The sequence below is a fragment of the Acanthopagrus latus genome, chromosome 6 (assembly GCF_904848185.1).
Source record: "Acanthopagrus latus isolate v.2019 chromosome 6, fAcaLat1.1, whole genome shotgun sequence".
In the NCBI taxonomy this organism is placed as follows: Eukaryota; Metazoa; Chordata; class Actinopteri; order Spariformes; family Sparidae; genus Acanthopagrus; species Acanthopagrus latus.
The window spans coordinates 10,591,331-10,618,443 of record NC_051044.1 but is presented as its reverse complement, the minus strand read 5'-3'; the positions used below and the strand labels follow the sequence as shown (position 1 = coordinate 10,618,443).

The 27,113-nt window shown below is 41.2% G+C and overlaps 2 protein-coding genes across 5 annotated transcripts in view; one reads left to right on the top strand and one right to left on the bottom strand.

Annotated features, from left to right (window-relative positions):
- Positions 1–13,936, bottom strand: part of snta1 (syntrophin, alpha 1) — a 35,427-nt gene extending 21,491 nt beyond the window's left edge. The window contains exons 1-2 of the mRNA XM_037100866.1: positions 13,552–13,936; positions 4,297–4,482 (exon numbers count right to left, since the gene is read on the bottom strand). Of these exons, the coding sequence (XP_036956761.1) occupies positions 4,297–4,482; positions 13,552–13,834 (469 nt within the window). The 5' untranslated portion in view covers positions 13,835–13,936. The remainder of the gene's footprint in view (positions 1–4,296; positions 4,483–13,551) is intronic.
- cbfa2t2 (CBFA2/RUNX1 partner transcriptional co-repressor 2) overlaps positions 12,933–27,113 on the top strand; it is a 53,060-nt gene continuing 38,879 nt past the window's right edge. Inside the window, exons 1-3 of one of the 4 annotated variants that reach the window (XM_037100861.1) lie at positions 12,933–13,137; positions 20,592–20,997; positions 25,459–25,583. In XM_037100861.1, the coding sequence (XP_036956756.1) occupies positions 25,556–25,583 (28 nt within the window). In that variant the 5' untranslated portion in view covers positions 12,933–13,137; positions 20,592–20,997; positions 25,459–25,555. The other 3 variants (XM_037100862.1, XM_037100859.1, XM_037100860.1) reach the window with 3 other exon arrangements.

Sequence of the window (27,113 nt, the reverse complement as noted above, 5' to 3'; positions counted from 1 at the left end):
GTGTGTGTGTGTGTGTGTGTGTGTGTGTGTGTGTATGTTTTTCTGTGTGTAAGCATGTGTATTATGTTCACTTATTTTGTGTTTGTGCTTTTCTGTCAGATCTTGGTTGCCCAGGGAACAGATTTACCATTTAACTATCCCTACCCCCCACCATTTCCTTCATGGACACACACGCTTTCCGTGCTCCGTGGTTTCTTCATACAGTAGTGAAACACGCCTCGTCTCGCTGACAAGCTGGTGGCAATGATGGATGCTTTTTCAGTGAGAGTAGAATCCACATTAAAATAGGGCAGAAGCACAGTGGGACAGTCCAGAGACCAGTGCTACATACTGCACGCCCCAGAGCCCGCTACTCTTTCCACTGTCCTCTCTGTAACCTTATGTTCTTAAAGTAAAGCAAGATATCCCTTCAGCATCAATCGGCAGTCAACATTACAGTATATAAGACTCAACAATGGCTGTCACCTTGGTGGATCGCCGCTTCAGTCAGATTGATAAATGGGAATGAAAAAGACGACAGGCCAGTGTGAACTGGGGTGTTTATTCCTCCACTCTGGGTAAACTACCCATTTAATCATCTTTTGTTATGTTTTGAAAGATCAGAAATGACATGCTATGTGTTAAACATCTGTTAATTTTAGCTCAAAAAATCAATTTCTAATTGTTTAATGGTGTTCTCACACTTAACATTTCACAACATTTATCAATAAATCTCCCACTTCATTTTGACAGCAACCTCACATGAAATCAATCCATAACTCTGCTCTAAGGGCACGTTCAGGTGACTTAATAAAGGTGCGTGTGACTGGGAAAATGTCGCAGTGACCTATGCTCCATTTTTCTCCATCCTCTTCCTTTGTATCCTTACACACACACACACACACACACACACACACACACACACACACAGGATTGCTCTCTGTCAAACACACACACGCATGCAGGTATGGACACAGGACAGTCGGGCTGTAAATGTCGTTGGAAGGAAATGAAGGCAGCTGTGGTTTTATGGTTTCATCTGGTCAGTTATATTTATCTGACCCTCTCAGGTGTTTATTGTTCCTCACTCGCACACACACATTGATTATTCTATCACCATTTTGATGTGAGGTACGACAGGACCATGGAGGAAGAGGACCAGAGGGCATCTTATTGGAAACATACAGAAAGGCTATTTTTTCCTCTTCACTCAGACACACAGATTTACTGCGCATATATTTATTTACGGTAAAAGGTTTGGACAAAGCAAAAGGAAGGTTATATTCACACTTACACCTGGGAGCTGCCCAGTGCCACATCTTCTGCTGTAGGCTGCTAAGCAACTGTGAGAGGCATTAAAATCATATGATTTTTTTCAAACACCTATTAAATGGACAATGGTGAAACTACTTCCAGCTGTGTCACACATGTAGCTACAAACCTTGAACCCTCATCCAACCAATATAACAAGCAACCTTCTTGCTTAAAATGTTTCAATCTTGCACGTAGACGTGTATATACCCTTTCAACCACTACACACAATGAGAGAAATACACAGCATCCTTGACAACATTATCCACCTTGATTATACTGCTAGAGTTAAGAGGGAGAGCTCACCATTAATGCCCTACCTGTTCTGCTGCTACAATAATCTAAGTGAGCAGAGATCTGTTTGAAGCAGGCTATCAAAAACATTTCTTCAGCTCCAGAAGAGTCAGAAAAATCCTGACACAAGCGCAGAATGCCAATCAGGCTCCCTAATGTACCTCCCTTAAATGTTGTGAAAGTAATTATCTGACAAATTCAAGTATTATTGTTCACACATTCCTGATATTTAAATGTGATGGAAGCAGCTTCTCCTTGATCTCAGTCAAGGCCGTCTGTGTTGTGAATTTCACGAAGCGATAAAAACTGCCTTGAGCACAGCAGCGATGGCTTGTTTCGTTGCTGTGCACTTGTAAGAAACACTACTACCCTGACCCTGTAACACCGTAGTAGTGCCAAGAAGAAGTTTGCTTCTGACTGTGTTTCAGTGTATCTTGACAAAATGCCAAAACCAGAACAAACGTTGTACTCAAACTTGATGTCATATGGATTCACAAGTATTTCTATGATAGAGATATATAAATAAAATATGAATCTTGAAAACGGCACCAGGAACCCTCATGGTCCAAAAGTACTGACCAATTATTTATTTCATCGATCCCCTAAAAATACTCTAAAGCTTTGGACTTGTGCAAATCCAAGTCATGGATAGCTTTATAATGAAAAACTGTAGAAGTGCAAAGAAGTTCATGCCTACAAATGTTTTTCAAAAATAAGAAAACATGTTATTCCACTAATAATGAATAATATTGCCATCCTATTATCTTAAAAAACATCCCAACATGATGTTTTTTACCATATTGTACAGCCCTCGGAGATATGTGTCTCTAAATCTGCAGCTCAGACAGGCCTACACACAACAACAACAGCAAAGAAATCACTAGATACCAAAAAAATACTTCCAAACACACACATGAATGTGAACACACACTCAAGCCTCTCCCCTCAGCGAGCCTCCAAGCCTCCCGTCTCTTTGCTCCTCTTTCAGGTCCTCAGGGGGAAGGGAAACCCATGAAATGATTCCTGACATGACGGATCACAGAGCAGCGCCGGTTGAGCCGTCTGATATCAACACTTTTCTGCCTGACTGTGGACAAGTAAGGAAGGGGGATTTGCAATGATTTCCCCTGGCTGTAGCTCGAGCTGTATCTGCTCTGCTGGCTGAAGCTACTGACGCCAGCCCACTGTGCCAGTTAACCCACAGAAATGCTGTCCCATGGAAAACTGGTAACTCTGGTTTGCATGTTCTTTTTTCAAAGGAATGTTAACAAAATACAAGGAACTAAAATTTTAGGTCATGTTTGTGTTATCCTTATTTCAGTGTATGGAACCCGTTTGAAAATACATAAGCGCGAGAGTTTCTTTCTCATTGTTCTTGAAGAGACTTATTACACATACTAGGTTTTCATCCTGCGGTATACGTTGAGAGCACCGAAGGTCTGAAATGTCAGTTTGACTCACATCACTGAACAACACTGTTAGCCTCTGTTTAGGCTCTCTGGGTGAGCTCTCTCTCAAAACACAGACTATGGCACACAGAGAATATATAGATCAATAGCAAGACTAATGAAAGCAAAACAACAATCTGTCAAGTTTTATCGCTCTTGATGAAAACATATTCTTTTTGAATGGTAACATCCAGAATAAAACATCAGTCAACCTTTAGTGTGAGTGAATTTACAATTCGACTTGAAGTCAGCCTGGTGGGGGATTCAGAATTCCTGTGATGCAATCAGTTGACGAGTGGGGAGATCGTGTTCTAGCCCTTCCCTGTCCTCACACCTAAACATCACATCTCGGATTCAACATGTTGCTCAAACCTGCTGGTGGACTGATGCTTGTAGGCAAATGTGCACACCCAAAAACTTGCATGTGCACACAAACGCATACGGCAATTGAGTGAGAGACTGAATTAGAAAAGGACAGAGAGATGAAGCACATCAGCTCTGGCAGCTCAAGCGAACGAGTTAGTAAGAAAGCAGAGTAGGAAGAAAGAAAAACACCTGCAAACGCCCGCTGACTCCAGCGCAAACTATACTAAGCACAGTGGGTCTTACCTCATATGTTCTCCACGGTGCTCAGTTCTGACATGAGCTTCAAGTACATTCTATCAGCGTCAAAGTGTTTGATGTTTGGGAAAACTGTTCATTAGCATGCTGAGATGCTCAGAGGTGTGAACCACAACAATATTCTTGCATTGTGAGTCTTTCACTTTCCTCTTGCTGTTTCAGTTCGAGTCATTATCTGGATGTTTCCACGGAAGTCTGATCAAAGTTCTGATGTAACGGATTGTCTCTCTCAGCTCATCATATATCGCCCGTAAGGAAAAAAAAAATCACTGAAAGTGCCAGAGAAACATATCAACAAATTTTCAAGTATCAAAAGTTCCCATCGTTTCCATCTATGTATCTATTTGGAGCTGCGGGGTTCAGACAGAGGAGGTGCAAATGCTATTTCGCTCCCACTCTGAGGACTATGTTGTAAAGAAATATCAAGTACTTCATCATGCAACAGAGGTACTTGCGATATCTTTTGCAAACGTGTCTCCTAGTTTCCTATAACACTGCAGAATGTCTTAACAGCAAAGCAGAGACAAAACGGAAAGAGGACAATAAAAGGAAGACTGCATCGGACAAAGAAGAAAGATTCACAGAGTAGATTCTGACTTTTTTTTTTTTTTTTTCACTCTTTCCTGAGTGAAAAATATCTCACCTTCAAGGATGACTTCTTTGCCAGTTTTCTTCAGCGCTTGCACAGCCTCATCGTGCGTGGCCTCCCGTAAGTCATAACCATTGACAGACAATATGGCATCACCGACGTAGAGTGCCTCAGTCTGGTCAGCAGCCAGACCCTTAAAAATCTTGGAGATGAGGATGGGCATCTTGTTCTCTTTCCCACCTGTATAACAGTAATGAAAAAAATGCGGATGTTTCATCTTAGAATTTTGTTCAGCAATCAAAAGCATTTTGCATTTCCTAAACACGCTGATTGTGATGCGACCTCTCCTATTACATTCAAGCTTGTAAATGCACCACGTTGTTTACATTGGCTACAAAATTAACAACAATGATGGCAAACTATCTCTCTTCAGCGACTCTGAAGAAAGTTGGGCCTAATTGATTTTTGAGTGTCATTCTCAGGTCAATATACAATAAGAAAACTCTGACACAGAAAAGTAGCTGTAACTATGCCAGCCCTGTTGTGATCCCAGCCACTGCAATCCTCATATCTGAGCATTTAAAGTGGCCTGAACTTCAGAGAGCATTTGAGGATAGACAAAGGCATATGTGATAATGCCTCTGTACTAACTTCTGCTGTTTGCTGTCTGTCACTCCCCCCCCTTCCTCTCTCTCTCTTTCTCGTTAAATGAAGGTCAGCTGGAAAGCTGATGTATCTGCCTCTTGCTGTGGGCTTCCACTCTTCATGAGAAATATCATCATCAGTGTCAGCTTGCAGTTGGACTCTGGCCTTTAGGCGAGTGAGAAATTATCTCAAAGAGGATTACATTTAATTAGTTTAAAATACATCTTCCACAGGTTGCTTCCTCTGGGTGATTCCTTGGGATTTGACTCATGTATCTTCCTGTGGAGGCCAAAGCCCAGTGCTCTCAAAAAGAAAAAGCAAAAACCCCAGACTGAGCTGCCATCCTCCCCCTATCCGCGTCAATCACTATGCTGTTCAAGTTCGAGAGAGAGGGATTTACCAGCAACTTGACCACTCTGTGGCATCAGAAAGTTGTTTACTGCATGACTGACTTGAAGTGAGGTGATGCCCTGTACTAACTGAGTCTCTGAATCATGATGTGTTGATAAAAAACTTAAGAGTGCAGACGAGGTAAAGGAGATCTTTCAGCATGTTGGTGCTGTTATCATCAATATCTGTCACCAAGCTAATAATCAGACTATCCTGCGGAAATCATGATCTTGGATGACTGTCTTGCATCTTTAAATATACTGAGTTCTGACACACCGTATGCATCCGGACAGAAGTGTAACTGTCAGACAAGAACTAATTGAGTAAAAAAGAGCTATTTGGGGGAAAGTACAACCACCCCTGGAGAGACCTGAACATGTCAGACATAAATCTGCATACTGAATACTGCTAGTAAGTGGAGAGACACATCATTTACAGGTTTAGCCAACGCCTAACACTGTAAGACTCTAGAAAGACAAGTTTGTCAGACACAGTGTCTGACTGCTCTGCATGGGTGAACTTGCAGACGGACCAAAAAGATACAAGCCCTGTGTGTGCCAATACCATGAACTATATATACTTCAAATTTATATTCTTAGAGACGACCGATCGTCTCTGTCTGAGAGAACTCAGCATGTAAACTATCTTGGAAAGGAGCTGAAGAACCACCAACAATTCCCAGTGAGGAGCTCAAGTTACTGGATACTGTCTGATGTTATCTAACAGTTCAGCAGCACTCCTTGTAGAACAAAGCTAAAAGAATATGTGTTAACCATCGTTCTGTAATTTTGGATTCTTTTTTACATAAAATAAATGTTTTTTTCTTTATCTTATTTCTATTCCACTATGAAATGTGTAGTACAAGTTGCCTTGGGTAACCTGTCGGAAGCAATTCCTTGTAACAAAGAGAGATTGTTGTGTTGGTTTGTAAGGAGAGCCAATCTATTTGGCTTCATAAGTAGAGGTGGTTTTATTTACAATACCCTCAGGGAGCAGTTGCAACTCTACTACTATAGTCTTTCTGCTGAATTGTACTGCTCTGAGGAACTGTTGGTCTGAACAGTGCTCTCTAATACTCTGACATGCAGTTTGCTGTTTGGATGCAGTCCCAAAATTCTGATAAGAAAGTCAAAGAAGGAACAAGCCGAAATATTTTCTTCCCCATAACATGAGTGAATCACACATTTCACATGGATGAGACTCAGTGACAGGAACAATGTGTACTTGAAGGATGGAAAATGAAGTGTGCTGATTTGGGCGCACACTGTAGGCATGGAGTACCCTTAGGAACAGTGACATTCACACAGATGAAATATATTGTGCAGGGACATGTCTAATGAGTACAACGCCATGCCAGCTAGGGAAGCTTGTCGGAGCCATTCATCTACCAGTAGGCCAGCAAATGTGACGGACACGGACACGCTGAAAAAGAAGAGCTGCCACGTTCATAATGAATGTTTTGAATTAAATATATTTAGAGACAAAGGTGATACATGCTTGGATCTTTAAAGCAAATCCTTAATCAGTTTTGAACACAATTAAGATGGAAAAATAAATCATTTTGGAGCAAAACGTCACACTGATTGGGCTAGTATATCTAGCGACTTACTTCATAGGGCACGTGTTATAACAAAATTCAACGCATAATTTTTTCCTGTAGCTGATGAAAGTAGAGTAGGTCATTTTACTTACTTTTGTCGCACATGCTCAGTACCGATCAGGCAATTATGAGAACAGCAGCAGCAGGTAAAGACACGTATGAACTGAATTGCAAGCGAACATGTAAATTATTTTGGAGACAGAAGTTCAATTGTGTGGCGTTGGAGGATGTGGGTAAAACAACGACTATGTCTTGCACAGTCTACGAGCAAGAGGTTGAGGCGAACAATTTCAAATATGACATTTAACATTAGTCTTTGTTGTTATTTGATAACTGCTAATAATAACTGTTAATAAAACATGTTTTCTAGGGGCAAGCAAAAACTGACTTTGGGCAAGTAAATTTCTGACCCACTTCAGAAAAAAAAACACATTAACATTGAACCCTGCATTTGTGGTTCTGAATGTCAAGTTAAATGGTCTGGTGCCCTGTGAGGCCTGTGTCCTGCTCACTGCCCCCGAACAAACTTTCCCAGCTGGTTTGAGGATTAAATTTGAATGCCATCCAGTCACAAGCTGCTTCTCTAACCTTCAGGTTACCTTTGGCCCTGATCTGCACTGACATATTAACTGTAGTGAATTACACTGCTCTATAATCTCCTTCAGCGGATGAAGACTCCATAGTACTATTAGCTGCCTACATAGAGGGTTTTAAGCTTTAATACGAGCCATCCAGTAAACATCGAATATTTTGTATTCAGAAGTGAAGCTTCAATTGATTTGAAGTATTTATGGAATTTACAGTAAATAGGCAAACAAGTGGATAATGTGCACTAAACTGAAGACTTAAACGTTTAAAATTGAAAAAAATGCAGGAATAAAAGCTACAGTACGGTACACATTGCTGCTGATGCAACCACAAAACTGACTGAACTAAAAACTCTCTAATGCAGGGTAGACTGAGGCTCTTGCAGACTTTAACAACCACTGCCAGCGCAGAATATGATGCGTGACCTTTCAGCTTCATTAAAACTGACACACTAATATCTCATGTGCCAAACACATGCTAATAGAGTGCTCACCGCAGCACGTTTCCACTTAACCAACCGCAGTGCCCGCTCCTTTTACTTGATGAATTGTGGAAATATATGTCTGGTCATTTGAGTCAGCCAGAGGATGAGGGTGACATCGGTGTCAATGTGATTGCAAGGATGACAGCGGTGTCATAATGTCATGGCATTTGTACTAAAATGAGAGAGGCACATATAGATTGAGGATAATTGAATAAGGAAATTAAATGAATTGTTGTAAATGATGGTTAAAAGGGTTTTTTCGACATTCTGCCTTGGCAAATTCATTCAGCTAGTGTTACCCCTTCAACTTCTTTCCCAACGGAACCCCCTGCAAACCTTATGTTGTGAATTATTCAATTTAACATTTATTTTTACATTTTATTTTGAAATAACGGAAGTATTGGGATTCACAGTAAAAATAAGACTTGCTAACTTCAATGCACCTCTTAGCATTGCGCCTGACAAGGGCTGAAAATGAGCATGTCCATCCGTGCATTGTCATTGCATCACAGCTGATGATGACTACTGTAGAGACATTTGACACGTGAGTGAATGTCGATTGTGCACTGAAGACAACATTCAGGTTTTAGTGGGTGTTAGTAGGTGTTCTGTCCCAATTTAGTTTTCTGAGCCTGGCGATACTGACAAGGACGCTTCTTATTATCCATCTGCTGATGCAAGGGAAGCTAGTCCTATGGTCCCAGTGCAAAAGGGTGTGAGGGCCAACGACAATGACAAGTTCTGTGCACTGCCTCTGCCACCAATGTCCTTTCTATTTCTCTACCTTTCCTCATACATTCTTTGTGGTTTACCTATTACTGACATGAGGCTGAATAAACATCCTTGACATATTGTGGGAAAAATACCGTCAATGTGTCTGCCACTCCTACACAACCCTTAATCCTCCCATATTCCCTTCCCCCTCCTACCTTTCCTCCTCTAACTTTTCATGCCAAACACAGCTCAGCACCCTCCAGCTGGCAGCCTGTCACTCAGCTGACAGGAGGGTGGCGGTGGTGGATGTGGGGTGGAGCCCTTGGCGCTACCCATGACAGGTAAATGAATGGTACTGGTTTATACAACACTGACACATACCTAATTAGGTAATTTTGTGCTAACAATGTGTTTTGTCGTGATAATGCTCCCTGCAAAGAATTCAGTATGATCAGCACTTCATTTCAACCCACTGAAACAGCTGAGTTGCATGTAGTGCTAATGAACACTGAAATAACAACAAAAAACTCAAAAATGTTATTGTTACATATCCTGATTAAAGTGATGAACTATATAAGGAGAGATTTTTTTTGTTTTGTTTTTAATAATAGATTAGTTACATAACACTGCATCTGAGCTTTGTTAACTGACAAAAATGTTTTGCACATCTGAGTTCATCTGTGGTAAGAGTTTCACTCATCAAGACATGGTTTTATAATATCCTGGCATTAATTGTTGACTTGCACAAATTCACACCTAAGTAGGACAAAACGCAATAGAACAATTGTGGCGCAATATTAGGGAAGCTGCTAAATGTTAATCATGGTTTTGTAAAACTTGCTAATTGCCAATATGCTAATATTGCTAATATATGGCTATCTGACTTTTTAACTCCATATCCATATTGGCTTTGGCCCTTAGAAAACAGAGTATCAGTTAAGCTCTTCTTAGCAGCTCAGAAAAAAAGGGTTTGACCCAGGTCTGCAGAAGCGCACTGCTCTTCACTCTGACCAGTGAGCCTGTCTACAGACCTGGAGCCTCGCTTCCTCGCCTCGCTTCTTAAATTTAGACATGTGAGAGTAAAGGTTGACTGCCTCCATGCTTTCCTGCAAGCAGGGGTGGGCTCCCTAAAATTAACACTCATAAGTACTCCAGTCCTAGCCACATAGCTTTCATCTTTAGCCAATGACAACTGCCTGTGGTGGGCTGCTCCTCTCAGCTGTTCACAATGTGGTGTCAGCTAGCCCACAACAACTTTTGCCCTGTTCTTTCATTCACTTTTCACGTGGTTTCTTTTTGACACTTCAGTGTTTCCAAGTCTTTCTTTGATTCCTTTTTTTTCCATTTAAACTCGTTTGACCTCTTTGGCTTGTTCCACGTCCTGTTTCATCTCTGACTTCCTCTATTTTGCCTTTCTCTTTCTACCCTTCTGTGCACCCTGCTTCCTCCCTCTCTTCATCGCTGCCTTTGAACAACTAGCATCACAACAATGACAAGCCACCAGGGTGCCAGCTATGATTTTGTTTTAATAACATGCTGTCTGATTTTCAAAGCCACCCATTTCCACCGAGATGGACATTACATTTATGTCATTAGGGGCTGGCTTTGTTGTTGTTGTTGTTGGCAGCTGTGGGGAAGTCAAATTAGCATTTCACCAGCAGCCATAATGATGAGGCATCTTTGCGACACGACAATCTTGCAAGCTCACAGCAGTCAATCAAATCGGCCCTGTGCTTCAACCAATGATAAGCTGTCACCGCAGACCTGTCAGGAGGTGGAGACTTTAACTCACATGCAAGTTCAAACGCAATGCACATACACATATCAGATATCAGAATGCAGGTCTATTGTTCACCATTATTGTTGTGATGAATCACAACACAAGGTAAGTGACACAGACTTATCACCACCAACTGTCATGAAACCAAACAAAGCAAGTTAAAACCAGGGAGATGGAACCCTATTATGGGCTCTAGCATGATTACAATGACTATGAAAATGCTCACTAAATATACAGATGTAAAAGGCATCACAAAGCAAGCGAGCAGTGTAAAAGTGGATAGAATCCATCTCGTTCAAAAAGCCTACCAATTTCAAACTAAACAATATCTGAAAACAATGTTGCTCTCTTCCTAGAAATTAAATCAAAATGGCTAAACTGCATTTTTACTTTGCTATCCAGTTCATCTTTTGTATTTACATAGTTTTAAAATGCCAAACCCACTTATTTGTCTTCGCTTCGAGATCATCAGTGAGATAGTCGCCAGTTGGAAACAGGATGAGGAAAAAAGGCTTTTATCAGCCACTGCACAGTACACAGCACAGGTATGTAAGCCTGGCGTGTAAGATATGGAGAGGTCACAACCTTATTACACTGAAAAGCTGTAGGAGTTGCTTGTGTTAATATGATGTAGCAGCAGTGCAGAATAATACATAGTGACGGCATTGCAGCTTCTCATCTCTGCTCATAAAAAGATTTTTTTTTTTAAAAAAAAGGTCTTTAACCAACTTAGCAGTGACAGATTTCCTCTTGGTTATGTGACTCCACTTTAACCTATTTAAAGTACTTAATTAGCCAATTAGCCATGCTCACAGCCATACTTTTGAGTAACATGAAAACATTTTTTTTTCATTGCATGTGTAAACCCCTTCAGGTGGCTAAAACTAAAAACAGAGGTAAATCTTAGCTTTCATGACAAAAAACCATTGTGCGAAGCTGCTAACAGTTGGTTTATTTTTGTTTGCCTTGGTTTATAACATGCTGTTGAGCTGTGTTTTATGAAATACACAAAAGTCATACTCAAGTAAAATAAAAATATTACGTTGGAAAAAGTCATAGTAACCCATACAAATAGCACTTCAGTTAAAGTCTTAAAGTATCTGATATTAAATGTTAGGGGTGTGATGGTACACTCAGCTCACAGGACGAGACGTTACATGATTTTTTCTTTCACGAGACAAGATGATATTTTAACACTATTTTTAAGAAAGTCACAGTTTGCAAAACAATGCAGTTCCATATTTCTTTTACTAGTGATAATCTTGTAATAAATATCACTTCAGTTCTACTTTCTAACTGTGTATGAATTATCATATGCAGTAAAAGACGTGAATTATATGTAAGCACTATAAAAGGAGTTGCGACAAACTCAGCTGATTGGCTTCAATGATTTCTCGTGAGTGTCATCAGACCTTATGACTGTCCATGAGTGACACTCTGAAGGCAAAGAAGCTTGACTTTCCAGGCACAAATACCAGGACCTTCCATGTTTTGCGGCCCACATAGCGTGCACACCAGAGACTTTCGCCAACCAAGCCTACTAACTCCGGGTCTAGTGCCCAGCTAACTGGAATGGGGATAAAATAATGGCTCATCTAGATTTTCCAAGTTTTATCGGACCGAATGGCTCCAGCTATGACTCAGGGGTTGTGTCGCTCAAAAAATTGTATCCCCAGTTTTGCATCTCATGAGGATGTAATTCCTTGGTTTGGCCACTACGAAAACTGCTTCAAATCCAGGCTCTCTTCCTGAAGGCTTGGCTGCTGCTCTGCATCTGTTATGAGCTGATATCACGAGACAGCTTTTCACCTCGACGTGAAATATCATTACCTTTTAATATGTGAGACAAACTTGAGGATCAAAACTCAGTTTCTGGCAATATACATACGTAAAACATTACACGTATATTTACATGAATGTTTATATCGTATTATAGGGGTCTTTAACTAGTAACTGAAGTTAACAAATAAAATGTAATGGAGCAAAAGTACAATATTTGCCTCCAGACTGTAGTTGTATGAAAACAAAAATATTCACGTAAAGCACAGGTACCACATAATGGTACTTGAGTAAATGTACTCAGTTACATTCCATCACTGTTAGTGACCCTGTTGTACGTACAGTAGGTGTGCCTCTGTTGAACATTATCCTCTAGCTTTGGCAGGGTTTACTGAATGTATAAACTCCAACAAAAGAATCAAAAACAAATAGAGGGTCCTTTACAGCACCATTATGAGGAAATTTGCATTTTGTGCAATTCGGCACATCCCCCCCCCCCCCCCCCAAATTTCTTTCTGAAGGCAACACCGAAGACATAAATACAAATCCCGTCATGCCATGTAGCCGCTAACTAGAAACAAATCTCATCACCTCATAACAATGTTACTTCCTGAAAAACGTGCATATTTAATGAAACATGTATGCAGCTGTGCTCTGACCCCTCTCACTTCAGTTACAGTGTAGGAAAAAGTGACAGGAGAGAAGAGTGCCCGAGACACCATTTTCCCTATTACAGGACACACCGTGCCACTAAAATGAAATTTAAGTAGTTATTTTAAGGGGTTTTTTTTGTGTTTGTTTGTTTTAAAGTTGCATAATGCTGCTTTAACTGTTCTCATGCGTCTTTGCTGGAAGGGGCATCACGTTTTACCGAGGAAACGAAAAACTCACTAACTACGCAGCATGAATTAACATGTAAGTTGAGAGTTTCAGCCGTTATTACAAGCTAACGTCTCGCAGCAGTAGCTTAATGACATCTCCAGTGACTCTGGCGGACCGAAATGGTTCCCCCCGTTGAGGTGAGGCACTGCTTGGGATAATCACAGCTGTCAGTTTTTCCTCTGAGTAAACTACAGCCCCGAAGTGTGGTAAGTATGAGTCGAATAAGAATTAGAATTGACAGAAAACGTCGCAGTCAAGTGCACACTTGTGGGATTTAACGGTCGGTTTTTAAGTTAAGTTAGCTAAGTTAACTGACAAGTCGGGGGAGCTGTGCTTTTCTCCCGTCGTTGACAGAGCGTAGTTAGCCCGAACTTGTGTAAGCTGACAGTGACTTTATAAAGTTACGTTAGCGGTTTTATAAACATGTCTTCTTTCCAGCCGTCTCACCTTTAATGCTAATCCCGAGTCCTCCAACATCTTGCTTGGTCACTCGCACGGTGCGCTTCACGTTGGTGATGGTTTCCGGGACCGGAGACGAGCTGAGGTTCGGGGGGTCTCCGTTGATAGCGCCGGCGGGAGTCGGGTTGGGCTTCGCGGGCTCCTCGGCACCCTCGCCGGGGTTCAACGCGAGCGTGTCCTCGGTGAGCGTGGCCAACACCCGGATCCAGCGGTCCACGGTCACTCGAAGTTCCAGCAGTCCCGTTTTCTGCGCCTTCATCGCGGCAGCCATGTTCAACGCATTCCTGGAATAACTCTAGACGGGCTGGCAGTCCTGTAAAGAGATAGGGGGGTGGTGGTGGTGGTGGTGAGGGGGGTGGAGGGATGGGGTAGGGGGCAAACACACACACACACACACACACACACACACACACACACATGCACAATTCCTCCACTCTCTCTCCGACTTTGTCCGCCTCCAAAGAGGTTTATCCAGTAGTAAGAAGTAAAGTTAATTGAGGGTGATACGATTAGCAACGGTGTTGACACACACACTCGAAGTTCAAAGAGCTCCTCGTCGACTCCCTCCACACCACCACCACCACCACCCACCCGACCACCCATTAATGAACTGTGTGCGGTCGAGTCACACATAATTAAGTTTTTTGATTCATTGGTTTATTTATTTATTTCGGGCACACTGGACCACTGGCTGAGATCACAGATCTAATTTGCAGCTTGCCCAACAGACACAAAATCACTTCGCTGATACACACTGACATTCTGTCATGAAGAAAAAAAGTAAAATCGATAATGCTTCCCATGCCAGAGATGTGCTGCTCTGCCTTTTTTTTTTTTTTCAGTGGATAGAGCTCATATCAGGCATGAAAGCCACAGCTCGTCTTCGGTTTGAACCCTGCTGACAGGATGTAATGTTCACAAAAGACCAAAGAACTCCACTTATATCACACTCCTCTATGATTCTCTCTGCAAAAATATAATTTCAGACTGATTTAGCTTTGAGATGAACTGATATCAGTCCATAAATGACCATTCTGGACTCAAACAGCTGGTCCTTAGTTAAATTGCTTATGGAAGATAGACCCTTCGATCAATACCCAGCAATAAAATCGTAATAAAAGGTGGACACAGGACGAGCTTGATGTTCTCTAAAGGGTGGTCAGCCCAAAGCTTCCCTCCAGTAGGCCCTTAATGAGTTGCCGGCACTGTATGAGCACTGACAAAGCTCAATCAATACTGGCCACAGAGCAAAAGTAAAGGACCTGGTGTACCAACAGGGAATTCCACAAGAGTGAAGAGGAGGACTTGAAAAGAAGAGAAATATAAATGTTGTTACTGGCGAAGAAGTTTAGCTGTTGGTTGTCTTCTAGAATCTTAATGTCTACAGCATCGCTTTTAGGTCAGTATACTTTAATTCACATCAGGGTCATCCATTCATGCGTAAACCGTTGGTAAAGATCTTAGGAAAAAATGTCCTTCATACGGTTATAATTGGGGATTATTTGTGCCAACCAGTGGGATCAGTGTCTGTCTCACTCAGTTCTGATTACTCTACAATTATTTTCAGCCCTGAATACTGCAAACATGCACGAATAACTTAGTTGAACTTTTAGTTGTAACTGTTCAGTTTTTCACTCACAAATCATTATTTCAAATAAAATTAACAAAAAAACAAAACAAAACACAGAAAGTGCTGTCTGAAAAAAAAAAAAAATTTTAAAAAGCTACGGTTTCAGCTGTAATATGCTGTGACTGAGCCATCTGGTCTTGACTCAGACTCAACCTGGATATAAAGTATTGCTCTGTCTTGGTGACTCAGCAGAGGTGCACTTAATTGCGCAGAGCAGACATTAAGAACATGCATGAGTCCCTGAAACAAGCTGATGAAGCAGTCCACATTTCCTATGCTCTTCTGCATCTGCCAGTAAACTGTGAACCCCTTCAGCTGTGTGTGTGCGTGTGTGTGGCAGCCTGTGTTGCATCTGCTTCAGAACAGGTGAAACAGCAAACAAATTCCAGTGACCAAATTTAGAAAATTTGCTTCTGGGTGGGTTTGGTGAAGAGCAATTGCTGCCTTAATGAAAACAAGTTTGGAACATGGACTGAAAAGTGCTCTGAAACCAAACAGACGGTTTAAAGATGCACATCTGTTAATATAACCTCGTCTAAAGCAGCTTAACAGATAGACAACCACAACATGTATGATAATTCATAATTGGTTAATGTTTGCTCACCATATGAATTGAGCTGAATTTTGTATTTTCGGTAACTGAGCCACATCTATTAAGCCCAGTGCACAGACTGCAAACTGAATATTCTGCTCCTCTTTAGAGGTTGGTTCCCAATCCTCTGCCTCCCTCTAGTGATTAACTGGCTCCATTACTTGAAAATACAAAAATTCAGAAAAGCATCTGTTGGAATACAACACAGATATCTGGGCAAGGGTTAAGTCTTTTTGATTTCCCTAACCATTGTGTGATGCCGGTTTTTACTGTTGAGGAAAGAACAAAAGAGATAATATAATAAGTCAACAGCTTTAAGGGCAACATTTCTGACGTGGTGCTAGGTAGCATCACCATCTGTCTCTTTTGCTCTAAAACCAGGCTTTAATCTGTTGAGTTGAGGCACACTTATATTTATTTTGTTTTTCACAGATTAATTATAATAAATGACATATATACATTAATCTCCTCAGCACTAGATTAATGCTAAAATTACTTACTAAGATCACACCGGACTAATCTGTCTCAGGATTAAATACACCAAAGTTATTAAGTCTATGTATCCAACCATATGTCCTGTAAAAATTACTTTAAATCATCTATAAACAAAGAACTCTGCATATGAAAGTATGTTGTATAAGATTTAAAGTTCAATCAATATTTAAAACATTTAAGGAATATGCAATTAACACATGGAAGTTTTCTGTTTGTTTGTTTGAACTCAAACAATGATGTATTATATGTTGTTATCTATAATCTGAAACAGTCCATATTTAACAAGGTTAAATTTGAATTTGAATTTAACCTTGTTATTTAACCTGCAGATGTGGACACACACTTCTAATGGGTCCCAAGTCATGACGGAGGGGATTGCTTTTGTCTGAGACATTGTTTTAGATTTTTTTTTTTTCTATTTTTTTTTTTTCTATTTTTTTGGAAAATCCTTGTATCCTATTGTAATCCTATTGTAGCTTCATCAAAATGGGTGGCCCAAATTGATTAAGTCATAGAACTGCTGTCCAACTCTTAAGCTTTGTTGAGCTTATTAGTCTCTTTTAGCTCATCGTTTGGCTCATGGCCCACACAGGCTCCTAAATGGTTAAGTTCCAGTGTCCTCACAGTCAACTGTTTTTGTAAAAAAAAAAAAAAAAAAACTATTCTGATTATTATCAGAATTACAGCCAACAAGAGTTAGCTATTAGTAAGTAGGAATTCAAGAGGTGGCCAATTCTTAGATTTCAAGTGACTTTCAGTTCTACTTTGCTGTCTAAAGAGCAAGATGTTCCCCCCAGGAAAGTAGAAAAAAGCAAGTAATAAGAAAAAGGAAGAACATTGGAAATACCTAGGTGGCAACAAATACAACTCTGAAGACATGTTAGCATGGCTATATGTCTTCAGGTGCACTAGTTTGCTAACATTACAACCTTTTTGAGGCAATAGTCAGACATATGTTTGTTGGGTTGTTGTGGAGTTTTTGTGCCCCCTAGTGGCCACAATAATCATTCGAAGTCTCCTGTTAACGTTAACATATGGGGTGAGATTGTGTTGACAACTCATTACATCCATCCATCCATCCATCCATTATCTGTACATTATATATGTACGCCGCTTAATCCTCTGCAGGGTCGCGGGGGGGCTGGAGCCTATCCCAGCTGACTTAGGGCGAAGGCAGGGGACACCCTGGACAGGTCGCCAGTCTATCACAGGGCTACACATAGAGACAAACAACCAGGCACACTCTCATTCACACCTACGGACAATTTAGAATAATCAATTAACCTCAGCATGTTTTTGGACTGTGGGAGGAAGCCGGAGTACCCGGTGAAAACCCACGCTGCACAGGGAGAACATGCAAACTCCACACAGAAAGATCCCAGGCGAACCGGGGATCTTCTAGCTGTGAGGCGGCAGTGCTAACAACTGGGCCACTGTGCAGCCCACAACTCATTACAGTTAATGTTAATGTTAATGGTTTTTTTTGTTTATTATACGTTTCTTGACATGTCTCCCTGTCAACCCACGTACTTTCGCCACTGTCATACAGCTCTTTGTTCAGACAGAAACACTCAGATGTACTATTTAGCACATGTATAGGACAACAACAGCTCAGCAACAGTGAACTGCAGGCCTCACTGCGGAGCTCGACTTAAGCAGTGCATCTACCTAATGATGTTTAGCATTATGACAAAGTGTTTGACCATCTGACCCGCTGTCTATACATCTGTCAGTCTATTCCTTTGTGATGTGAATGGCAGGTGGCCAGCCTATCTTTCACAGTAGCAGGCATTAATATTTTTTTCTTTGTTTTCAAAGCTTCAGTGAATGGAACAACAGGATTTGTAAGGATCCCTTACACACAAAAGAATAGCCTACATGTCCGTTCATAGAAAACACGTGTGTAGTTTGGAGTTGATGTTCTTATGTATAGAACTAAAAGGTTGCTTGTCATATGGAGGTATATGTAGAGAGCCTTTACGTAAATATTTGGACAACAAGATATTTCCTGTTGTTTTGGCTCTATGCCAGCATTTGAGATGAAACAATAACTGAGGATAAAGCGCTGGCTTTAAGGGTGTTTGAATGTGTTTACTGTTTACTTAATACAATACAACTCTTAATACAATTGTCGATATGCATATACACATCCTTAATTTGCACTAAGCCTGATGTCAGGATTTTAACCCAACTAACATTGTTTCAGATCAGGCCCCATTGTGCTGTGGAGAACAGACAAAAAAAAATGTTCATCATTTGCACCACTATTACACAATTTATCTGCCATTTGGTACTAACTCTAATAGTTGCTAAAATCTAAAATAACATTGACTCTGGTGCGCTTAAGGACAATTTTGAGGTACCATTACTTAGCTTGAGTATTATAATGCTTTTTTTTCTATATTCTAAGTATATAGTTACTCTATATACTTGTCACTTTAATCATTAAAATTTGACATAGAGAACAATAATCAACAGAACAGAAAATGAGTAAAACATGCATTAGCTCCACCTCAACCTGCTACAACATTAACATGCTCCTTACATGTTATTACAGCAATAAAAACAATATATTTAGAATTATAGAAATACATTGTTTACTTTACTTTTCACAAACACTTTGAATGCAGGACTTTTATTTGAAACTGAGTTTTTTTAGTGCTGCTTCTTTACTCACGGAGGAGATCTGAATGCTTCAAAAACCTGTTATAGAATTAAATAAAAATGAACACAAAATATAACACAATATAGATAACTAAGCATGAAAAGGACAACCAAATGTTTGGAAAAATTAATTTTAAACCCACATACAAAACATTTTACATTACATACTATTGATTATTTTAGATATGTTTTATTTATTTTACAATTTTAAAAATTGTTATTTTTATTCATTATTTGAGTTTATGGGATGTAAGTGCAGTGGATGTTCAAAAGTTGAAAATGTTAAAGTATCCTTGTATTTCTGACAAACCAAAAAATGAAGTGACATAATTATCAAAAAAACAATACAAAACACTACAACAAGACAACATCACTACCCCCCACTCGCCACCCCCACAGCCCCAATTGAATCAGCCACATATAAGCATGTCTCAACTCCCCAAAGACGGTGGACAGTTGGGGTGGCCTGCTGATTAATTTCAACCTCCCCCCGCTTCCCTCTGTCTCCTCCTGCTCCTTCCATCCTCCAACCATCTCTGCATCCCTCCATCTATCCCTCCCCTACTCAGCAAAGGGCAACAGCTCCAGAGGTCTACCATATGGACCAGTGTCTGAGCGGCTGACTGCCTGCCTGCCTCCCTGCAGCTTTCCTGTGTGTGTGTGTGTGTGTGTGTGTGTGTGTGTGTGTGTGTGTGTGTGTGTGTGTGTGTGTGTGTGTGTGTGTGTGTGTGTGATTCAAGCTTGTGCTGACTGTTAGCCTGCCCCACCTGTTCCTCTGTAAGAACAGACCAGACCACTCCTCTACAGACCGTCCAGGACAGATGAACTGATCACGGACTAGTGATAAATAGTTTGAGGGGGGAGATGAGAGATATGCAGATGTGACAACAGGGTTTCGAAGAGCTTTAAACTAAATCTGACCGTCATATGAGTGATGAGCCGCTGTAAATCACGTTATCAATGAGCTCCTGCCAAGCCACGAGAAAAATGAGAGTAGAGGAAGAGATCGTAAAAGGACAGACACACAGATGGATGGCCCACGAAACAGACAAACAGATGAGCAGACAATGAAAGATTGGAATATGGAATAATTTATTCTCAAAATATGAATGACAGACTGTGCAGTGAACAGACTGCGGTAAACAGACAGACCACGCTGCTCCCTAAACACCCGAGGACATGGGATTATAATGAATGAGAACCTGGGGGTGATAATGAGAGGTCAAACTGAAGAATAAGTCTCCAGCTTGTACACCTGTGGCCCACCTTCTGCCGTCTCAACCGCCCAGCGACCATTTTTTTTAACCCCCACCACCACGTTCAGTTACTCTCATTATAACCTACTGAATAATGTAAAGGTATATATGCATGAAGGATCCACGCAGAGGAGAGGGGACAGGATCTACATAATAGGGCTATCTCTCTCTCTCCATCTGGTCATGTGTTTATAATCTTCCCCTCCTCCTCCTCCATAGTGCTGATCAATCTGTTTGTCTGACAGACTCCCGTCAAACCTCCCCATGGTCTAGCTCACGCCAATAATATCACGCACGATGTACAGTCTGCGTCGGCCGTCTTTATTTGCTGCAATTATTTCTGCAGAAGTGTATCTGTGAGAATGTATCTGTCTCTATGTGTGCATTTCAGTTGCGCGAGCTGACGTGAGCACCCTGCAGCCTCAGGAGAATTAACCAGGCGTCTGCCACCTGACCCCATTGACTCTGACCATCCTGGGCTCAGCTGATACGCGTGCCGTGTGGCCCTGACATGAGGAGGACAAAAAAAAGCTGTAGGAGTGGGAGGAGGCAGAGGACAGAAGGACCAGCAGGCAATGAATGATTATGATGACTAGGGCCATCTTGCTGGCCTCAGCAGCACCCTCCCCCCCCCCACCCAGCAGAAGCCCTGGCCTTGGCCCTGGCTCCCACATGGACTAGTGATCTGGCTCAGGTCGGTGTGGGTCGGCGTGGGTGAAGTGTCACCACCAGGCAGGGTCTGGCCTGTCAGCTGTTCAGGATGACAGGAGGAGAGGAGAGGGGAAGAGAACAGAGATGTATGTAATAGAGGATGAGACAGATAGGTCAGGGGAAATAACTGAAAAGACAATTTATGAGAAGATTGGAATCATGAGAAGACACAAAAAGAGGGAATAAGGCACAGGAGAGAGGAAAGATAATATTGGAAGGAGCGGACTGAAACAATGGATAACAGGGAACAGGTTTTGTGGAGGTGTCATATCTGCCAGGCCTTATGCAACCTACGGAGCTCACGCAGATGGCTCGACTGCTGGGAAAGTAGGGTAAACAGTCCTGGCTAATGGCTTGCCCCCCTCTTGACTCAGTACAGTGAAGTGAAGGAGAACATAATAGGAGAAAACATTCCCTCTCAGCGAGTTTCAAAGGGTAAACACGTGGGTTAGTATATTAATGGCATCTTTTTACAGCGTGTTGGCACCGTCAGATCATTAAAAGGCAGTCATTACTTAACTCAGCAGAGTGAGCCTTGAGGAGGGGCAGCCAGGTCCTTATGAGGCATATTTCTCAGTCTTTCATTGTAGGGTCACATCAGAAAATAGCACGACAGAATCCATTTGTGCATCAAAGGTTAGCACTATGAAGATGGTTTTTGCAATTTGTCATCGAAGCTGAACCCTATGTGAAAACATTATACAGTTTATTTTGCTTCTCTGGAAGGAAATATCCAGTACTTGAGGTGCTGTATGCTCCACAGTCTACCAGCTAGTAGCTGATAACTTTGTTTGTTTGCTGTTTGGTGGCCACCATCTAGCTTAGACTGGGCTTTTTAGTACAGTAACAGGGAACTAAAAGTTTTTAGCTGCAGGCAGAAAAAACAATCAGCTGAAATACAGTTTTGATTACAGCTGCTTTGTCACTATGAAAAAATACAGCGTTAACCACTGCCAGTGACCTCGACTTTCCGTATAAGATGAACATCTTCCGTTATCAGAAAAAGCAGAGAAGAGGCTGTTATGGTCTCAGCAGAAGATGCTTATGACATATTTAGGTTTAGTGTTAGGTGACAACATCTAGGGGACCTATGTAGTTGTATCAGGATCAAAGGAGGATGTCAGGTGGCTTAGCTTGAAGAGCATATGGAAGTGTGTTTCACCCAGAAGGTGGATGCTTGCTTCAATGTCCTCGACATTAGGTAGCTCACATCTGGTTTAAGTGTACTTAAGGTTTGTGCAAACCATGAGCTTTTTCTAAACCTAGCTAAGCAAGAAGATAAGTGCCTATACCTAACAGAACTGCGCCCCATCACAAAACATTAACCATGTGATGAAGAAGGTCAGTCAAGCCTGTCAGTGGTACTCTCAACGGTCTTATATGTTGTTTTGGGAGTTACTGGCAATCAACCTATTCAGTCATTTGGGTGTAAGGACATGCTTTCCATTATCTTTACAGGAACAGTAATTGAAAACCTTTGCTGTAGCCCGGCACATGAGACATTCAGACTGTCAGCCAGTAGGTCAGGTCAGCTGATTTGCTGTGTAACAGTCCTTTTGGTGTGATTAAAGGGCCTGTGACAAAGACGCTGAAAGGCGATCAAGGGGGGCAATGGCCAGCTGTCACACACAGGCACCATAATGACCACAGCAAATCCCACCGCCGTCTGAGCCCGTTTCTTCCTTGACTCCAGCCTCCTGCTAACTGACTAGTCATCTCTTTGTTAACCTGTCACAGAGCTGGTTGACAAGATGGGCTAGATAGGACATTGTTGTCACAATCAAAGCTTTGGTCTGGACTGATTCATTGTACGAGCAATTCACTGAATACATACTACACATGTTAAATAAAATTACACTGACTGATTATACAATACAATATAAAAAGACATGACACAGAAACCTTGTATATGATGTAATAAATGTGTTTGCAGTGGAGACTATTTATAGTTTAAATTCACATATTTCAGACACTGTTACAATGTAACTCAAACAACCAGGCAAAAAATATGAATAGGTTTGATGTTCATTATTCCCTCTCCCAAGAGCACAATTGGAAAATGAAATTAATGTTATTGAAGCAGTATGTAATTATAACAGGGTAATGGTTCGTCTAAGGAAGAAGGAGGAAGAAGAAGAAGCTGTCATTAGTTTATTCAAAGTACCACAATTCCATTGTCTTCTCCACTTTGTTGTCTCTTGTGTTCTTCCATTTACTGCATGCACCTGCCAGAGACTATGTGGGTGGTTGATATGTTGAACTACAGACTCGCCCCCTTTTTCTTTTAAGACAGAAGGCCTGATGTCACTGGCAACATTTTACTTAATTTTCTTCAAAGCAAACTGTATCTGACATGCTCTTTTTACCTTACCTTGCAGTACCTGTCATAGTCTTAGACATGAACAATACTTTTGTGGATTGTATCTTTACCTTGACAAGCAATTAACTGCAAGACTCTAATACCAGGGCTGGCTGCTCAAAACAAGGAACCTTATTTTGGCACAAAGCTCATTTACTGTGTATTGTGGGGTCTTACTGAGAAAATGACACTGTCACCAGCAGCAAGCAACAAAATAACTTGAGCCCACAGGAAAAAACAGTCTTTGAATTTTGTAGTGAGCTTCTTGTATGAAACAAAAATACTTTAAAGCACTGATCTGATCATATATTGCCAGAAACATCATGTCTGATCACCTTCTTTTAATTGTTTATGAAAACAGCATAGTCAGCAGCACGTGACTTGCTCCTGACAGTGACACAGCAAGTGGTGACTCTTGGCTTCTGTGTCCCCAAACTGTAGCACCCCCATGGTCCTCTGCCCCACATCAGAACAATTAGTGGCCCTTGGCCCCTTTGCTTTACACAAAAAAGGGGAAAACCCTGTGTACCCCCGTCCCCCACAAACACACACAGCAAGGCGGCCGCTGATGGCTCCTTGGCTCATCCGTAGCAGGAGCTGTAGGTAATGACTCCTGCCTGCCACGGTGGACCTTAATTTGTTATTGTAGCAGAGCAGCTGTGCAGCATGCTGCAGGGAGCAGGTGGCAGCCTGGCAGGAGTGGAGGATGGGGGGCTGGAGGGGGACGGAAGGAGGGGGAGGACAGGAGCGTGTGGCATATGTGGGTGGCTGTAGGAGGGAGGGGGTGGAAAGATGATGGTGGATGTGATTGTGTGTGGTGCGTATGTGTGTGTGTGCGTGTGTGTGCGCGCGTGTGTGTGTGTGCGCGCGTGTGTGTGTTAGCTCACAAATCTCTCAGCCAGCATCCAAATATTATGCTTGTAAAGGGGAATAACACGTGAGACTCTGGACAGAGCCTACGGAAGCCCATATCTGCCAGTTTAACAAAAAAGTGTGATATAAATTAAGCTCGATGAAAAAATAAATTCCAATGACAGGCCATAATTTTGTGGTAACAAAATCAATATTTATCTTGTAATATCATATGAATTCCATTTTATCTCATGATCTTGAGTTTTTATGTCAAAATTTTGACTTTTTAACTCATAATAATGAACTTTTATATAATGGTTTCTACTTGTGATCCCATAATTCCATCTCACATTGATGTTTTTTCTCCTAATTTTGGCTTTTTAACTCATAATAACTGATAATAATTTTGACATTTAATTTCATAATGACAACTTTTCAATTCATAATTCCCCAAATTTTTCTTATAATTATGACTTGTTAACTTGTTAAATCTTATCATTTTGACTTTCTATCCCATGAACTTACTTAAACTTAAAAAAAAAAATGTATTAATGATGTTTTATTTTTTACTGTCGTCTTTTGATTTCATAATTATGACTTTTCAATTCTTAATTCTGCTTTTTAATCTCATAATTAGGACTTGAAGAGTGATTTAGGATTTTTATCTCATGATTTCAACTGTCTATCTTTACTTGTTTTATTTCATAATTATTTTAATTTCTCAAAGTTTTTTTCACATATAATACTGTGTATTTTTCTGCGGCATGAAACTCAACAGATGACACTGCGAGCATTCAACTTTTGTTTTGTTTTTTTGTTTTTTTATTATATTGACACTAACTCAACTCTTCGGGCTGCATATGATCAAGTATAATCCATCATTTTCAGTTTCACCAGGCTCTCCATATCCTTGCTAGTTTCAATGTCAATTTGTGGAGGCATCCCAGACTATATAGATTGAGGCTGGGGGAGCAAAAAAAAAAAAACACTCACAAAAAAAAAAGACTAAATCAATACGCCAACAAGTCGAGGTCATAAACGACTTTGCTCTGGGCGATGGAAGTGTGTCTGCTGTGAGGATTATGAGGGCTGCTGAGCTCTGGTGTCCTCTCTCTCCGCCACAGACGCCGCTCTCCTCCTCCGGCTGTTCACGGAGCTTCTTCTGCGGCTTTCTGCTTAAATGCTCACAATTAGTACCGCCCACACAAATAATTCTCTCTGTTGCATGAGAGAGAGAATAGGGAACCTGCTGGCGAACCGGATCGATCGTCTCCTGTCTCCTTTATTTCAGCACTAAAGGTGATTTTTATTTATTTATTTATTTTATTTTTTAAAGGTGTTTGCATCCCGTGTCGCAGTGAAGCTGAAGGACTGTAAAGCAGCCATCATTCTGCCAGGAAGAAGAAGAAGAAAACTAACCAACGCGGAGAGCAATGGTCGGAATGCCGAGTGTTTTGAACTGTGAGTACACTTTGTAATTTTAATTCAACATGCTGCTGAGTTAAATGAAGCGTCAAACGTGGAGCTGCTCTTACCTGATCTTTACGCACAGGTGCACGCACTGTATGTACATCGTTTGCACCTGCACACGTTTCACACTGTGCTGCAGCTGAGTCACAACAAATGGCCCATGTGCCACTGATCTCATGTATGTGTTTTACATAATTAAGGAGCCATAACTGAGATAAAAGGGAGGGCTGTCCTCGCCTCCTAATGAAAATATAGAAGAATTAAGCTTTATCAAGACTACATTATGAGCTCAGGAAAAAAAAGAAAAGAAAAAAACTTCTCCAACCACTCTATTATTTTCAGATTCCTCTCCCAGAGCAGGCTAGTTCTTCAGAGGGCACCCTTCAATGTGTTACTTCAGATCCCATCAAATCATTATAATGACCAAACAAAAACCCAGTCGTCCCTTTGTCCACCGAGATCTTACGCTCATTAGGATCCATTAAAGAGTGAGAATAAACTATGCATAACACATACTCTATTGGATGCATTATCCCCGTATATGGCCCCCACAAGACAGCTATTATGCACCCATTTGATTGAATAGCAGCTTTTCGGGGTCTATGTGTCTTTTCAGTGGAGGATTTGGAGCCCTTAATCCACCAGGCAGTTTTTTTTTTCTCTCTTTCCACCATCTGGAGTTTACAGCTTTTTAAGACAAAAACACCAGGCAGTGTGAAACCAGGCTGGAGCTGCTGCTCGATGCCAGGAGGAGGTTTTTTCCCTTTTTTTTTCCGCCTGTGGTTTCTGTCCGCTTTACATCAGAGGTCAATGGTACAGTCATGCAATGCAAGTGGGGTCAGCAGGGCCTGAGGGCATGAGCCCCCCATGTGTCACTCTGACACCGCTGCCGCCCCCCACCCTGAGGACTCCTGTCGCTCCTCTTTTCACCACGAAGACCCAAATAATCGCATGACAAAGACATGACTGTAATGCTGATGATGATGATGATGATGATGATGATAGAGCTACAGTGACCACCAGGGAGCAGCAGAGAATTCACTGTAATTCGTAAACTGTAAACATAATGGATACCGGGTTTGAAAAGCAAATCTTGTTTTGGAAAATTTTGGTTCCAACAAAAAAACCCAGAGCAGATAAAAAAAAAATGTGTATTCATCTGCTTTACCGTAATTGTTGTTTGGCTGGACTAATCTGATGTTGTGCAGAAAGCTAAATAGCCCTCTGGGAAGCAGGGATGCTGTGTGTACACTGGGAGAAAATGTGTTAAAGAGCATGTGGGCTCAACATTGCTCACACAAGTCAATCATTCCCATTCTCTCCTTGATTCAATTAGCTCTACTTGAAAACATGTGGATAATTTGGAACTCCTGATAAATTTTCCCTTTTTTGCCTTTTTCTTTCTTTTCTTTGGGGTGGGTTAGAGAGTCAGATTCCAATCCTCTGACATTAAAAGGGGAAATAAACGACAAAGGGGCCCTGCAGGTTTGCATTAGAGACCTAATTGGTTTTGGCTTGAGT